Raw genomic sequence first — 17,653 nt, 5'->3', positions numbered from 1 at the left:
CCTGTTCAACTTTAAGAAATGCTGTTAACCATCTGGGTTTTTTGGTGGCCTTCTAGAATCTTTGATAGGAGAGAAAGCCAAATCATACATCTCTCTCTTTAGCTTTTAAAAAAAAAGAAAAAAATTTTAAATCAAAGAAGTAATTTATTGTTTACTGTTTTGTTAGGTCATAATGGGTATGAATTGGTTAATGTACATTTCAAACTGTCCATGAATAACAATTACCTGTATCTGTCAAGGTCAAATATTTTTTATTAGCTCTGAATGATACTAGATTGTAGATAATGAAATGCCAAAATATACTGAGTTATATAATACAGGGATCCATGCCATTAGAGTAATACTAAGAGGATTTTGTGAAGAAAACTAAAATTATGTTATTTGAGGCATGCATCAGTTATCTCTTGAACAATAATGTTGTGTATCAAACCACCCGAAACTTCTTATCATATAACAAAAAAAACGTATATTTTTGCTCACAAGCCCATGGCTGGCTAGGTGGTTTTGCTGATCTTGGTTAGGATTAGTCATACGGCTGAGGTCTTAGATGAGACTGCTGCCTGACTCAGCTCCATCCACACACTGGCCCAGGCTTGTTCTCATAGCGAAAGCAAAGGAGCAGGAGAGGAAGCCTAAATGCCAAGCACTTAATCCTCCACTTACGTCAGGTTTGCTTCTGTCCTGTTCACCAAAGCAGAGTCGCCAATCCAGATTCAATGTGGGAATGCGCTACATACAAAGAGGCGTAAAAAATTAGTGCAATATTACAGAGTATGAAATTCCTTATATTTCTTATATAAATCACTATTGTAGGTACAGAACTTTTTCTCTGAAGTCCTAGGAATCACTTCATTCTTAACTCATTTTTTTAGTTAACAGCTATTTAACAATTCATACTATGTCTTAGACCCAAATTCAATAGTAATTGCTTAAACAAAAGTTTATTTTAATAATAATGACTGTAGTAATGTTATTTAATTACAACTAATTCTAAAAGTGTTTCATTCATTTTCATTTCATTTAAGAACGTTAAAGCTGTTTTAATTTAGACTTAAGCTAACTTTAAAAATATGTGATTATACAAATGTTAGAAATCAAAATTGATATCAATAGATTCAAGGCTTTTGCAGATGATTATGTTACATACACCTATTGCTTTTGGACTTAAATGCATTGGAGAAAACAAATATTTATATATTAATTGTCAATTTTTAAATTATTTCAGAGGAAGAGCTATTTGTTCAGCATAAGTTATGAGGGAAGCCACTTTTCTTCACTATTTCCTCCAAAATTCTGCACACGTTTCAGTGACGTTGATTATGAAAAAAATTATGACTTTACGAAACATTTAGGTGGTATATCACAAAAATAATTTCTGTTGTATTAGTTATTACTCCTTCCCAGACAATTAGCTTATTTTCAGGGTCACACTATATGCATAATAATATTTATGGTAATATCAACATTTGTCTTTTGTGAAGTTAAAAAAAAGCATTTAAGTATGAAGTGTCACCAACATAACATTACAGAAAACAGAAATAATACATAGACACCCACCAACCAACTTTAACAATTTGAATATTTTTGTCATGTTTGCTTCAGACTCTTTATTTTAGAATAAAACAGATACAGATTTGGCCCCTTTTGTACCCTTTCAGTATCCCATTCCCTTGCTTTCCTCTCAGAAGTGAATCAGTATCCCAAATTTGGCATTTATCCTTCCCACTAATGTTGGTCTTTTTATGTTAAACAGTGTTTTTTCATCCCATATCCTCTTTAGGGGAAAAAAAAACCCTTAAATCCAGTTCCATTTAATTCATTACAACAAATATTTTCAGGGCATGTAATTCTTCTTAATCCTTTGGGAGTCAAGAAATGTGAAAAAGATCTTGCCTTAAAGAAACAAGAAATGCAATGCTATTTCTTTCTTTCTTGAGAAACAAATAACATTTAAGAGGACTTCATTAAATATTCATGAAACAAAGGATATGATCTGGCTGACATTATAAAGTAGCATCTGTTAAATATTTATGCATTAAAATATTAAGCTCCTTCAGAATGAGGTTTCCATTTTTCTGTTCACTGAACAAGAGCTCTCTGTCGTGGTTAAAACTCTATGTCATGACTCCTGTCTCACACCCCAGCGCCCCCATATACTGTGTGCTGCCAGGTCCTGTCAACTCAGCAGTATCTTTTGATTCCTGACCACTATCACTAGCATTACCCTTGCTTTCACTTTCTTTAATGTTAAGTTGATTGAATCTCATAGACTCTGGACTCCTTTTCCATCTTCTCTCTTCTAGTCATCCAATGCCTTGTGCAGGTAAAGATCATTCTAAATCAGTATTCTTATCAGGTAAATCTCCATAACTCCCAAATAAATCCTTCAATGATTTCCCCATTAGATAGCACATAAAATCTAAGTTCTCTAACTGAATCATTCGGGTCCTTTTGAGATTGGCTTTAGAGTGTCTTTTCTAGTCTTGACTCCCAATTCTCAGCTTCATACAATTTCTAGACTTTTCCATCACCAAGGTTTATTAATATCACTTTTTCTGCATTCCTTTACTGCTCCATATACTAGACCTGATTCTTACACATCCTTCAAAGTCTAGCCCCAAATCCACTTTTTCTGTAAAGCTCAGTATTAGAAAAAAATTTTTTAACATCTTTATTGGAGTATAACTGTTTTACAATGGTGTGTTAACTTCTGCTGTATAACAAAGTGAATCAGCTATACGTATACATATATCCCCATATCTCCTCCCTCTTGCATCTCCCTCCCAATCCCACCCCTCTAGGTGGTCACAAAACACTGAGCTGATCTCCCTGCGCTATGCATCTGCTCCCCACTAGCTGTCTGTTTTACATTTGGTAGTGTATATATGTGCATGCCACTCTCTTACTTCATCCCAGCTTACCCTTTCCCCTCCCCGTGTCCTCAAGTCCGTTCTCTACATATGCGTCTTTATTCCTGTCCTGCCTCTAAGTTCTTCAGTACCTTTTTTTTTTTTTTAGATTCTATATATATGTGTTACAGTACAGTATTTGTTTTTCTCTTTCTGAGTTACTTCACTGTGTATGACAGATTCTAGGTCCATCCACCTCACTACAAATAACTCCATTTCATTTCTTTTTATGGCTGAGTAATATTCCATTGTATATATGTGCCACATCTTCTTTACCCATTCATCTGTCGATGGACACTTAGGTTGCTTCCATATCCTGGCTATTGTAAATAGAGCTGCAATGAACATTGTGCTACATGACTCTTTTTGAATTATGGTTTTCTCAGGGTATATGCCCAGTAGTGGGATTGCTGGGTCGTATGGTAGTTCTATTTTTAGTTCTTTAAGGACCCTCCATACTGTTCTCCATAGTGGCTGTATCAATTTACATTCCTACCAACAGTGCAGGAGGGTTCCCTTTTCTCCATACCCTCTCCAGAATTTATTGTTTGTAGATTTTTTGATGATGGTCATTCTGACCAGTGTGAGGTGATACCTTATTGAAGTTTTGATTTGCATTTCTCTAATGATTAGTGATGTTGAGCATCCTTTCATGTGTCTGTTGACAATCTGTAAATCTTCTTTGGAGAAATGTCTGTTTAGGTCTTCTGCCCATTTTTGGATTGGATTATTTGTTTTTTTGATATTGAGCTGCATGAGGTGCTTGTAAATTTTGGAGATTAATCCTTTGTCAGTTGCTTCATTTGCAAATATTTTCTCCCATTCTGAGGGTTGTCTTTTTGTCTTGTTTATGGTTTCCTTTGCTGTGCAAAAGCTTTTAAGTTTCATTAAGTCCCAGTTGTTTATTTTTGTTTTTATTTCCATTTCTCTAGGAGCTGGGTCAAAAAGGATCTTGCTGTGATTTATGTCATAGAGTGTTCTGCCTATGTTTTCCTCTAAGAGTTTTACAGTGTCTGGCCTTACATTTAGGCCTTTAATCTATTTTGAGTTTATTTTTGCACATGGTGTTAGGGAGTGTTCTAATTTCATTCTTTTACATGTAGCTGTCCACTTTTCCCAGCACCACTTATTGAAGAGGCTGTCTTTTCTCCATTGTATATTCTTGCCTCCTTTATCAAAGGTAAGGTGGCCATATGTGCATGGGTTAATTTCTGGGCTTTCTATCCTGTTCCATTTATCTATATTTCTGGTTTTGTGCCAGTACCATACTGTCTTGATTATTGTAGCTTTGTAGTATAGTTTGAAGTCGGGGAGCCTGATTTCTCCAGCTCTGTTTTTCTTTCATAAGATTGCTTTTGCTATTTGGGGTCTTTTGTTTTTCCATACAAATTGTGAAACTATTTGTTCTAGTTCTGTGAAAAATGCCAGTGGTAGTTTGATAGGGATTGCGTTGAATCTGTAGATTGCTTTGGGTAGTATAGTCATTTTCACAATGTTGATTCTTCCAATCCAGGAACATGGTATATCTCTCCATCTGTTTGTATCATCTTTAATTTCTTTCATCAGTGTCTTATAGTTTCCTGCATACAGGTCTTTTGTCTCCTTAGGTAGGTTTATTCCTAGGTATTTTATTCTTTCTGTTGCATGGTAAATGGGAGTGTTTCCATAATTTCTCTTTCAGATTTTTTGTCATTAGTGTATAGGAATGCAAGAGATTTCTGTGCATTAATTTTGTATCCTGCTACTTTAGCAAATTCATTGATTAGCTCTAGTAGTTTTCTGGTAGCATGTTTAGGATTCTCTATGTATAGGATCATGTCATCTGCAAACAGTGACAGTTTTACTTCTTCTTTTCCGCTTTGGATTCCTTTTATTTCATTTTCTTCTCTGATTGCTGTTTGAAAACTTCCAAAACTATGTTGAATAACAGTGGTGAGAGTGGGCAACCTTGTCTTGCTCCTGATCTCAGTGGAAATGCTTTCAGTTTTTCACCATTGAGAACGATGTTGGCTGTGGGTTTGTCATATATGGCCTTTATTATGTTGTGGTGAGTTCCCTCTATGCCTACTTTCTGGAGGGTTTTTATCATAAATGGGTGTTGAATTTTGTCAAAAGCTTTTTCTGCATCTATTGAGATGATCATATGGTTTTTCTCCTTCAATTCGTTAATATGGTTTATCACATTGATTGATTTGTGTATTTTGAAGAATCCTTGCATTCCTGGGATAAACTCCACTTGATCATGGTGTATGATCCTTTTAATGTGCTGTTGGAGTCTTTTGGCTAGTATTTTGTTGAGGATTTTTGCATCTATATTCACCAGTGATATTGGCCTGTAGTTTTCTTTTTCTGTGACATCTTTGTCTGGTTTCGGTATCAGGGTGATGGTGGCCTTGTAGAATGTGTTTGGGAGTGTTCCTCCCTCTGCTATATTTTGGAAGAGTTTGAGAAGGATAGGTGTTAGCTCTTCTCTTAATGTTTGATAGAATTCGCCTGTGAATCCATCTGGTCCTGGGTTTTTGTTTGCTGGAAGTTTTTAAATCACAGTTTCAATTTCAGTGCTTGTGATTGGTCTGTTTATATTTTCTGCTTCTTCCTGGTTCAGTCTCGGAATGTTGTGCTTTTCTAAGAATTTGTCCGTTTCTTCCAGGTTGTCCATTTTATTGGCATATAGTTGCTTGTAGTAATCTCTCATGATCCTTTGTATTTCTGCAGTGTCAGTTGTTACTTCTTCTTTTTCATTTCTAATTCTATTGAGTCTTCTCCCTTTTATTCTTGATGATTCTGGCTAATGGTTTATCGATTTTGTTTTTCTTCTCAAAGAACCATCCTTGAGTTTTATTGATCTTTGCTATCGTTTCCTTCATTTCTTTTTCATTTATTTCTGATCTGATCTTTATGATTTCTTTCCTTCGCTAACTCTGGGGTTTTTCTTTTCTTCTTTCTCTAATTGCTTTAGGTGTAAGGTTAGGTTGTTTATTCGAGAGTTTTCTTGTTTCTTGAGGTAAGATCGTATTGCTATAAACTTTCCTCTTAGAACTTCTTTTGCTGCATCCCATAGGTTTTGGGTCATCGTGTTTTCATTGTGATTTGTTTCTAGATATTTTTTAATTTCCTCCTTGATTTCTTCAGTGATCTCTTGGTTATTTAGTAGCATATTGTTTAGCCTCCATGTGTTTGTATTTTTTACAGATTTTTTCCGGTGACTGATATCTAGTCTCAAAGTGTTGTGGTCGGAAAAGGTACTTGATAAGATTTCAATTTTCTTAAATTTACCAAGGCTTGATTTGTGACCCAAGATATGATCTATCCTGGAGAATGTTCCATGAGCACTTGAGAAGAAAGTGTATTCTGTTGATTTTTGATGGAATGTCCTACAAATATCAATTAAGTCCATCTTGTTTAATATATCATTTAAAGCTTGTGTTTCCGTATTTATTTTCATTTTTCATGATCTGTCCATTGGTGAAAGAGGGGTGTTAAAGTCCCTTACTATTATTGTGTTACTGTCGATCTCCCCTTTTATGGCTGTTAGCATTTGCCTTATGTATTGAGGTTGTCCTATGTTGGGTGCATAAATATTTACAATTTTTGTATCTTCTTCTTGGATTGATCCCTTGATCATTATGTAGTGTCCTTTTTTGTCTCTTGTAATTGTCTTTATTTTAAAGTCTATTTTGTCTGATATGAGAATTGCTACTCCAGCTTTCTTTTGATTTCCATTTGCATCAAATATCTTTTTCCATGCCCTCACTTTCAGTCTGTATGTGTCCCTAGGTCTGAAGTGGGTCTCTTGTAGACAGCAGATATACAGGTTTTGTTTTTGTATCCATTCAGCCAGTCTTTGTCTTTTGGTTGGAGCATTTAATCCATTTACATTTAAGGTAGTTATCGATATGTATGTTCCTATTACCATTTTCTTAATTGTTTTGGGTTTGTTATTGTAGGTCTGTTCCTTCTCTTGTGTTTCCTGCCTAGAGAAGTTTCTTTAGCATTTGTTGTAAAGCTGGTTTGGTGGTGCTGAATTCTGTTAGCTTTTGCTTGTCTCTAACGGTTTTAATTTCTCTGTCGAATCTGAATGATATCCTTGCTGGGTAGAATAATCTTGGTTGTAGGTTTTTCCCTTTCTTCACTTTCAATATTTCCTGCCACTCCCTTCTGGCTTGCAGAGTTTCTGCTGAAAGATCAGCTGTTAACCTTATGGGGATTCCCTTGTAAAAAATATGGAATGCTTCATGAATTTGCCTGTCATCCTTGTGCAGGGGCCATGCTAATCTTCTCTGTATCATTCCAGTGTTTTATATGTGCTGCCAAAGTGAGCGCAGTATTAGAAATTAATCTGCTGGTAAACTCTCACAGTACCTCTTTTGCTTTCTACAACTGTAATATCTGTGGGCAAATCTCCCCTACTCAAAATACACACTCTTTTTAGAGCAAGGCTGTGTTTTACACATTCTAGTTTTATAATTTGTCCAATATAATTCCTTGAATAAACAGTTATTCAATAAATATTTGTTGACAAGCCTTTGATATAGTAGACTGCAAAGGTGTCTATTACATTATTGCTGATAATAGCTAGAGTTAAAGAAACATAAATATTCAATAATAGGTGGTGTGATGAATTGGGAGACTGGGATTGACATATATACACTAATATGTACAAAATGGATAACTAATAACAACCTGCTGTATAAAAAAATAAATTAAATAAAATACAAAAAAGATATTCAGTAATAGTGGAATCTTTATATAAATTTTGGTTATGTCTGGTAATCTTATTTAGAGAAGCATGTGAAACCTTTCAAAATTCTATTTACTTGTAACAAAAAGGGAAATGTTTATATTATACCATTAAGTTAACTAATTAGAAATCAAATATATATAAAGTCTGTATATGAGTGGAATCGTACTCATAGGGTAAGGATAGGATGGAAATATCAACTTTTGGTGATTTTACTTCTTTCTGTTGTTCTATAATATGTTTTTATAATGCAATATAATTCATTATAATAGTCCCATAAACACTAAAAAATAGTTGTTGAATGAACGAGTAAAAAAAGTATAGATGATTTCTATTTCTACAAGTGAAAGCCATATTAAAAAATAAAGTTATTTACAATATATCAGGTAATAATGTAGATGAATCTCACACCAACACAAATATACATAATCAAAGAGTAATTTTTTTCTTCATTTACCTGGACGTATTTTAGACTGTGTGCGGAAGTTTAAGTGTTGTCAGATAAGCATAGAAGAAGGCAAAGGGAAACTCTGGTGGAACTTGAGAAAAACTTGCTATAAGATAGTGGAGCATAACTGGTTCGAAACCTTCATTGTCTTCATGATTCTGCTCAGCAGTGGGGCACTGGTAGGTGAAATATGATTTGCTCTTTTACTTTTACCTGAAATCCTTCACCTTTCCCCTTAATGAACCTCCTCTTACATGTTTTTACAAAAAGGTGTTTGTGAATATGAGAGACATTGTATGATATTTTTAGCACACTACTTAAATAGCAATTTTCATTGTTCTGGAATAGGCCTCAGATTGAATCAAATTTAGATCAGTATGATTTTTTGTGAATATTTAAGCAAGGATCTTTCTTTTACTCATCAGAACTAGTTCCTGTTAAGAATGAGTATGTAGACATGATATGGGATTATCAGCTAAATATCAAACTGTTTAACATAAGCTCCATTGCTGCATAAAACCCACCTGTCTTGTTCATGCTGATTCACTAGTGCCAATCACACTGAATGGCAAATAGTAAACTAACTTAATTACCAATGAGTAGCAAAGTGAAAGCATTACAAACTTATTTTATATCTGATTTCATTCCACAGAATGGTCAATTTGGTCAAAATATTGATTAACATAATGAAAGCAGTGTGTCCCGTTTTCCATTTGGTAATGTAAATGTGGTTACATTTATTTGTTTATTTTTCTATTAGTTGCTAGTGTTTGGTGAGTTGATTTCAGTAGGAGGATCATGGCATTATATCTGGAGGCCTCAAAGCCCACCTCTGATTTGATTAAGGATCCTGCAGCCTGTCATGTACTTGGAGCAAAGAGGGTCAGCTCTGTGTTTTAATGCCAAGTAGAGAGGGAACTGTGACATCTTGTCGGTGACTAGTGCCCTTGCTGTAGCAGCTCACGGTTATCAATTACACCCAGTCAGAGCTCACCAAAGTGCACCAACATGCACAAAGGCTGGCTTCTGAGGGGCTTCTAGCTTCAGCTATAGATAGAGCTGAAAAGCATTTAGGCCCTTGTATTGAGCCCCACTTACAAGCCCAGATCCCCCTTTTCTCAAAAAAAAAAAAATTCTCCTTTCTCCTTGATCCAAACCACCAGGTTACCCTGATAGTTTTTCTTATAAGAGGACTGAATTAGATAAATGCTCTTTTCGTTCCAGACGGCCTAGGGACTCCTGCAAATGAAATCCCCCTCCCTTTCCAAAGAGCTCTGCAAAATAGTGGCAAAGGGAGGTTCTAGATATACACCACACACATGCCCAGATTGAGCAAGAGAGATAGAGGAGAAAGCTAGAGATCATAATCCATTCCCCTTTCCCAGGCTAAGGGGGCTCCTTGCCTTACATTTGCGTTACTGAAGGGCTACAGTCCACAACTCTGCACTGAACAAAGCAGATCTGCTTGCAGATGATTTTCTGCCTCCTGCTATAGAGAGAAGCAGCTGGCAGTCTCAAAAATTTTAAGCTCTTTTGGGGTACCCTGATACCAAAATTTAAAAATTATTTGAATTAATTGGTTGATAAATGCTGAGTCAACAGTCATTTGCATATAGATAACTATAAAGCAAAGTGCAGCTCTGGGAAGCACAAAGTGTTCCACCCTTAAGCACTTGAGAAGAGGCTTGCAGCATGTTTTTCTCTAATAAAATACCAATTAGAGACAGTTTATGAAAATGAAATTCAGTGAAGCTTTTTCACTTACAGGCCTTTGAAGATATATATATTGAACAGCGAAAAACCATTAAGACCATGTTAGAATATGCTGACAAAGTTTTCACTTATATATTCATCCTGGAAATGCTTCTCAAGTGGGTTGCATACGGCTTTCAAATGTATTTTACCAATGCCTGGTGCTGGCTAGATTTCCTGATTGTCGATGTGAGTATTCTGCACATTCTTGTTTCATTCTGTTGGCATGTGAATGCTATGTGCTAGCAATGGTGCCTGGCACATAAAAGGCACTCAGTAAGTACTGCATGGCCCCAAATATAAATGATGGTTCCCATGTTCCCAATAAGAAAATGCCCCAAAACAAATTTTTTTTGCTGGTTTAAATGTATATACTTTCAGAGATGAAACAGTCAAATGGAACTTATTGTATGTACTGATTTAGTTTAAATTAATATTTAAGATTCCAAGTTATACAAAATAATATATTAACATAGAAGTTTTGCTTTTAGCACTCTCACATTTCATACAATAACTGTATTTAAATTCTTCAAGGGCATCTTTGATGTTACTATATTCATCATCACCAGAGCCTGTTGCCAAGTGTTTGTCCCACAGGTGGATTACTAATTACAAAAAAATTTGAAAGTCCAAATAGCAAGAGACACTTCTTGATTTGTATGATGGTAGAAACAGATTGGCTATGGACCAATTATTTAAAAGTTTTGGGAAACCACGATGGTGTTGAAAATAAAGATGCAGTATCAGAATATGAAGCTTTAAAAATATGAATATGAGGTTATGCCCTGATTTTTGAGGGAAAATTTTGAGGAAGATCTCACCTTTTTTAATGCATATAGTATCTTAACTAAAAAAAAAAATTTTAAATCACTTTCATTTAGTTTTGGAGATTTACTTCTTAAACCCCTTTTAAATTAATAGTCCATTTTGAAAGACTAGAAAGGAACTTAAAGGCCTTTTGTCTAGAAAAGACTAGGCGAGCCAGTGAGAATAGGGGACAGGAAACCTGGGGGGAGGGGACGGGGTGGTGCTCAGAGCTAACGGAGGAGGAGGACTCTGGAATTTTCAGGAAAGCACAATGTGTTAAGTAGTGTACTTTAAAGATAATATTCTGTTGATTATCATAATTCCTTGGCAATTAAAGATGTATTTTGAAATATAAAATTTACGTATGATGCTAGCAAAGAAAAAAATGGACCCTTTCATGGAGAAAATTATTTTTTACAACTTCAGGTGAAAAATATATCAACTTTTAATTTAGTAGGAGTTTTCTAATCACCAAACAGAGGAAAAAATTTGTAAGAGACAAAGAGAATTCTTTGAATTTAAGAGACAAAAATATCTTTTTTCCCTTGAATCTGCCTAAAGCAAATCTATTCTTAAATAACATATAGAACTACATGCAGAATTATATCAAAAGTTTACTGGCAATGAAATAAGACAATAACTAATACTTAAAACCACATATGTGTGGACATTACAAACAAAGGAAAAATATACCAAGACAATACCAGTTATTTTATTTGTATAATGAGATTATGGATGATACTTTTCTTTATTTTCTGTATGTGGCTATGATTTTTAATAAAAATATCTGGCATTTAATATATCTATGTGATAATAAAGGCATTAAGTCAACAGTACCTAAATATAAAGAAGTTCTTAAGAGAAATCTATTTAAAGTCTATAAGCTGCTACTCATATTACCTAGCATATCCTGATATGTACCTTCTTAGATTTAAGAAAACTATTATGATAATGTATTAAACTAATCGATACTTTGCTTTATGTCAAATATATTTATTGAGCATCTATTTTGTTATGGAAGAGACAAATATGAATGCCATTTTTCTGGGCCTATGGGAGCTTACAGACAACTAGTGAGGACAGACAGTATACAACGAGAAGATGACATCTATATTAAAAGTGCCATCTGCTTCACTGAGGAAGGAGCAAAGGCTTCATGAGGGCAGTGCAGTGTGAGCTGGCTTTTGAGGGATGACATGTCAGCAGGTACAGATGAGGGGAAGGACACCAAAGCCTTAAAAACACTGATGCATGCCAAGCAGGGCTTGTTCACAAAACAAGTGAGGGAAAGCGTTCTGTAATTGGATGATAAGGTAAGAAAGGTAAGTTGGAGAAGAGGTTGAAGGACCTGAGATGCCATACAAAGAGATTTAGATATATGATTTAGTAATGAAGCCGCTAAAGAATTGTCTGTGGAAAGTGACAAGAAAAGCTCACTCTTTCAGGGAGAGAAATTTGGTGGAGGTGTCAGTGATGGAATAGAAGGAGATTACTATTTACAGGCCAAAGACCAATAAAGATCAAAAAGAGAAGAGGGTCTACAGGTATCTCCTTTTCATATTCAGCTACACAAGACATATTAAATTGAATATTTTACTACTTCTTTAGCCAATAAATACTGCCCAGGTTCAGAATTTTTTTTCTTATGTCTAACTTTTATCTTTCCTCCTTTAATTTATGCCTATCTCTTTTTCATTTTGCCTTTAGAGAAGATAAAGTACTATAGGTCCTCTTGTTTTATATGTAGAAGATCTTCACAACAAATGATAATTCAGTAACTATTTTTCAGTTATATGTGAAGAGGAGACTTACAAAGCCTAAAAGTTTAGATTTTAGGAAAAAGATAAAAACCACTTCAGAAATTTTTATAGATTAATTTTTTCTAAATTTAAAGGTTTTTCTATCTCAGATGACATGTGCAGAATTAGTTCGAATAAGTCAAGTTTTGTTTTAAAAATTTTCTCTGTGCTTCACTTATTTTTCTTAAAAAATGTATTTTTTAAATATACGCTAACACCATATTCTTAAAACCTATATTACACATCTGTTTTCATTTTTCTACTTTTGAAATTCAGGTGCACTTTAGGAGAAAATATCTTTTTTTAGTTTATATAGCTTTAATGATTTTTCTATGTATTTTCAAAGAAATCGGACATTTCTGTGCCACCTATGACAGTGTTCTTTTCCTTTTTAGCTGAGATTTTAGAACTTCTATCAACTGCATTAGTCATCTGTGTAAATGACTAAAGAAAACATTGTTCTGACAATTTCTAATTAGTTATACTAAAATCTCAACTTTTTTTTTACTTAATTATTTTAATTTTCCCTAATTAATGATCTTATACCCTCACACTGACATTTACAGGAAGACTAAGCCACTGTTTAGAAACCTAGATCTTTCTGAATGTGTTTATATTCAGAGTCAATAGTGGTTTGCGTAGTTTACTTGCATACTTGTATTAAGTTTTAATTTCTCTTTCAGGTCTGCTCAGTAATATGAGGAATGATAAAGTTTTACAGATCTATAGATGAAAATTTCATTTCGGTGTCATTCTTTTTCTTGCTTTACATTTAATTTTTAAAAATTTTCTTGTCAAGAATCTTGAAAAAAAACACATATAGCTTCTTCTTTTTCATAAGTTTATAGCAGTGGTTTTCAGAGTGTGGGCTCACAGGCCAGTATCATTAGCCTCACCTGGGAACTCGAAGAAATGCAAATTCTCAGGCCCCACCTCAAACCTTGGCCAGCGATTTGTGTTTACAGCAAGCTCTCCAGGTGATTCTGATACTCACTAAAGTTTGAGAACTACTGGTTTATTACATAGAGCAAGGTTGAATTGTGTAAACATTTTTGTTTGTAAATGAGAAAACTGTGTTGCTTTTTCTGTATAGGTCTCATTGGTTAGCTTAACTGCAAATGCTTTGGGTTACTCAGAACTTGGTGCCATCAAATCCCTCAGAACACTAAGAGCTCTGAGGCCATTGAGAGCCTTATCCCGGTTTGAAGGAATGAGGGTAAGACCAAATGCTTTAGAATTTGTTGGAATTAGAATTGAGAACAAACTGCTGCTTTGAACCTTAGACATGACAAATCCATGCTGAATTTGTGTCTTCTACATTCAGACTCACATAACCAATCAATCAGTAATATTTGTCAGACATCCATAAACTTGACATTGTTGGAGGCACTCACATTATGTGAACATAATGCCTGAATGGTTGCTTCTAATTAGAAACGATTAGATTGCTTCTAACTAGATTTTTTCACTCTGTGGGAAATTTCTAGCATGTTGTGTAGGCTTCTGATGTGAGTCAAGATTAGTTATGTTCCTTCCATTTATAAACGTGCACGAAATCCCACTCACTGTAATTTGAAACCACCACATCGTTCCCCATCATTTTTCTTGCCTGCTCCTTATGATGTATTTTGAGCCTTTTAAAGTTCAAATCTGGCCTTTTAGCTTTCAAACGAAGGCTGAGATGGCTAAAAAGTAGGACAGCTGTGGAAATCTAACACTCATTTAGAAAGGTGGTACAAAAGAACTCAGAGGAATTTGTGCTGCCATTTGTCATCCCCTGGGGCACAAAACCTGAGACCACATACCCTCAGCACTGAGGAAATGGTGATGCCCTGTCTCGGTACATTTAGCTATTCAAAAAAGAACTTTTAGATGCTTTTTTTGTGATATTTTAAAATAGCTACTTAGGACTTTCTCTGAATGTTGCAAAAACAACCAGAAACAGATGATGTATGTAGGTGTGTGTTCTCCTATGTTTGTATGCACATGATTGCATAGAAAGGAATGGCTAGCTCTTAAATTCTTTTCACTTTACCAATTTAAAATCTACTGTTTTTGCAGTAGCTGTTTTAATTTTTAAAAAGAGAATCAAATTTTCAGTACTAGAATGATTTTCATATTTTCTATATCAAGTTTGCATATATAATGACCTAAATTCCTAGTCCTTCCATAGATCTGACTCGCTTTTCACTTCTTTTTCCATCTCATTTCTGTGCCAGGTTGTTGTCAATGCTCTTTTAGGAGCCATTCCATCCATAATGAATGTACTTCTGGTTTGTCTGATCTTTTGGTTAATATTCAGTATCATGGGAGTGAATCTCTTTGCTGGCAAGTTTTATCACTGTATTAACTACACCACTGGAGAAATGTTTGATGTCAGCGTGGTCAACAACTACAGTGAGTGTAAGGCCCTCATAGAGAGCAACCAAACTGCCCGGTGGAAGAACGTGAAAGTCAATTTTGATAATGTGGGACTTGGGTATCTTTCTCTACTTCAAGTAGTAAGTAACCACCTTATTATTCACTGTGATGTATTATGAAAAGGAGCCCAAAATTCTTCTTTCTCAGTGTTTGCAAATACATACTTCCTCAAGCCCATCTGCCTAGATTCTTCCTCAGTCATGGACGAACTGTCTTTTCTGCGCCATGTTGAAAACTGGACAGCTCTACAAAGTTTATAGTCTCTCAGACTAAGCCTTAGGTCCCCAGCACAGGTCTTTGTTACTGAGATTTCTGTGTAGGTTCCTACTGTTTTCCCCCATCCCTAATCTAAGCAAAGTAGAGGCAGTGGCCTGAGGGTGGGGTTGGAAAGGTGGTGGGGAGAGGGGTGGTAGATTTCTGTCCTCCTTCTCAGGTACCAGACAGTCTCTAAACCCTCGCCAAGTCTCCACCCACCCAACCTTCACCAACACCGTAACCAAATGTACCCTCACACGAACTCCTACCTTGATTCCCCTCTTCCTCCCTGCTGCTTGAATGCTTTCAGATAGGGAGATTGCTCTCTTGCAAATGAAAACCTTCCTATCGAGTCTATTATGTCTGCTATAATTTCATAAAAATCCATTCAACTTCTCAACTGACCACTCTAAGTCATGTCCACATGCTCCCTGAGATGATCCACCTACACAATACCCAGCACTAGATAAATATTGCAGGGTCCTGTGGCACTAAGGAACTGAAAAAAAAATGTATAAGACTTGTCTTCAGGATTACTATGCCCACATATACACAAACACACAAAACCAAAATATTTTAAAAAGTAAATTTCAATTAAATATAATGTTTGCTTCAGGTTATAATGCTGCTTCTTATAGAATAACTGCCTCAAAATAGTATATTTAGCAATACTGAGGAGAGTTTCAAGAACACACCATCATGATTGATGGTTGGTGATAATACCACTTAGAAAGGGATAAGCAGAAAAGAAAGCATTAAGATCAAACAACACAGCATATTTTTTCGTTTGTCTGAAGGTAGTACTATATTCGTGAAATTATTTCATGTTATATATTCTTTAGATACAGCAGAGTCAAAAGTTATTGATAGTTGCTTTTATGATAGCATATTGTTATAATCCATCATGATTTCATTAAAGATGTTAAGGTTTCATAAAAAGATGTTATAGAAGAATACAAAGGAAGAGTTTTCAATGCATATGTTATAAAACTTTGCCCAAAGAGTTTAAATATTAATTCAAAACTATTTTATATACCTGTTTTGAATGAATCTTTTATATACCTGTTTTGAATCAATCAATCTGATATTTAATCTCTTGTCTAGAATTATAATTTGTGAGGGAAAAAATTAAATGATGTGACTTTTTTTACAGGCCACATTTAAGGGATGGATGGATATCATGTATGCAGCTGTTGATTCACGAAATGTAAGTCTGTTTAGAGAGAAAATTGTTTAACTTGATCCAGTGAATATTTCTGCAGTGTTGTTATTTAATGATATTGTCAGTAAAATGAAATCATAGGTTAATTTATAGATTACATCTATATTAGAAAAATAAAATATTCAACCTTACATTACACTTTCCAAACTTTGATTTAAATGTATTTCTCTACTCACTGTGAATCTTTTAACATATCTTTCCTAGTATCTAGCATGGTACCTGGCACTTAAAAATTTGTTGACTCTATTTGTAAAATGAGACATCTTATTTTTGGTTCTGATAGTTCTGGCCATGAATTAAAAGCCCTCACAGGCACTTTCTTCATCTGTCACAGATTTCTTCCAGCTTTTGATCTTTCCTCTGATAGGAAGGATCTGACTAATGGTAAAAAAAGCAAACAGAAGACAAAATAAACATATAAAAAAACCTAATGGTGTTTCTCTCTGGGAAGTGAGATTTTTGTGGTAGAAAAAGGGGCTTTCATAATCTACCTTATACACATCAGCACTTTTGAAAGTTTTTGTATCATCTCCATTAATTTCTCACTAACAATAAGGGAGAAAATCACATTTTGAAACAGAGATTGACTTCTGATATATTGCCAGAGTATAGTAATTAAGCTCAAAATATTATATCCCTGACACCAAAAACCAGGTGGTAACTTAGAAAGAATTCCTGATTTTTTTTTCACCTTATTAAAAAAAAAAAAAAAGAATGAGAGAGCTTAACACCCTGCATTGTACCTATTACTATCAGGAATCCCAGTTATGGGGTTTTTTGAATAATAATTATAACTTATTATTTATTACCACTCACTGTGCTGGCTTTCTTACATTATCTCATTTTCTGCAGTGGTTTCCTACCTATTTGATTAATTCATTTAAAATTCTCTCCGCCTTTCTTATCAATAACCTACATGACACACAACTTGCTTTCAGTTTCTTCCTTAATAACCTAGCATACACTATCTGCTATGTAACCCCTCAGCTTTCAAGCACTTTACAAAAGATGGAGTCCAACTGGCCACTATAATTATGACAAGTTATTCACTCTTACTCTCATTAATTAATAGAGAAATGCAAATTTAAACCAAAATTAGATACTACCTACAAACCTTCCTGATTGGCAATAATAAAAAGTTTGACAATACCAAGTGCTGCTAAGAATAAACAGCAGCAAGAACTCGAGTGTGCTGGTTGGGGGGAAATGGATAAATATTCCTTTAAAAAAGTTGAGCATTACCAACATTATTCATTAAAGTTCAAGATACTCTTTAACCCCACAATTCCATTTTTAGCA

At 34.7% G+C, this 17,653-nt stretch overlaps 1 protein-coding gene and 1 non-coding gene across 9 annotated transcripts in view; one reads left to right on the top strand and one right to left on the bottom strand.

Moving 5' to 3' along the window:
- Nucleotides 1-17,653, top strand: part of SCN2A (sodium voltage-gated channel alpha subunit 2) — a 95,791-nt gene that overhangs the window by 65,495 nt on the left and 12,643 nt on the right. For all 8 annotated transcript variants that reach the window (XM_068544973.1, XM_068544972.1, XM_068544971.1 and 5 more), the window contains 5 exons: nucleotides 8,123-8,277; nucleotides 9,866-10,039; nucleotides 13,550-13,672; nucleotides 14,676-14,957; nucleotides 16,286-16,339. In XM_068544973.1, the coding sequence (XP_068401074.1) occupies nucleotides 8,123-8,277; nucleotides 9,866-10,039; nucleotides 13,550-13,672; nucleotides 14,676-14,957; nucleotides 16,286-16,339 (788 nt within the window). The remainder of the gene's footprint in view (nucleotides 1-8,122; nucleotides 8,278-9,865; nucleotides 10,040-13,549; nucleotides 13,673-14,675; nucleotides 14,958-16,285; nucleotides 16,340-17,653) is intronic.
- LOC137765573 (U6 spliceosomal RNA) lies at nucleotides 7,127-7,232 on the bottom strand. Its single transcript, XR_011074219.1, has one exon. It is a non-coding gene; the product is annotated as a U6 spliceosomal RNA (small nuclear RNA).

This window comes from Eschrichtius robustus, chromosome 5 (assembly GCF_028021215.1).
Source record: "Eschrichtius robustus isolate mEscRob2 chromosome 5, mEscRob2.pri, whole genome shotgun sequence".
In the NCBI taxonomy this organism is placed as follows: domain Eukaryota; kingdom Metazoa; phylum Chordata; class Mammalia; order Artiodactyla; family Eschrichtiidae; genus Eschrichtius; species Eschrichtius robustus.
This window is presented reverse-complemented; position numbering and strand designations above follow the sequence as displayed.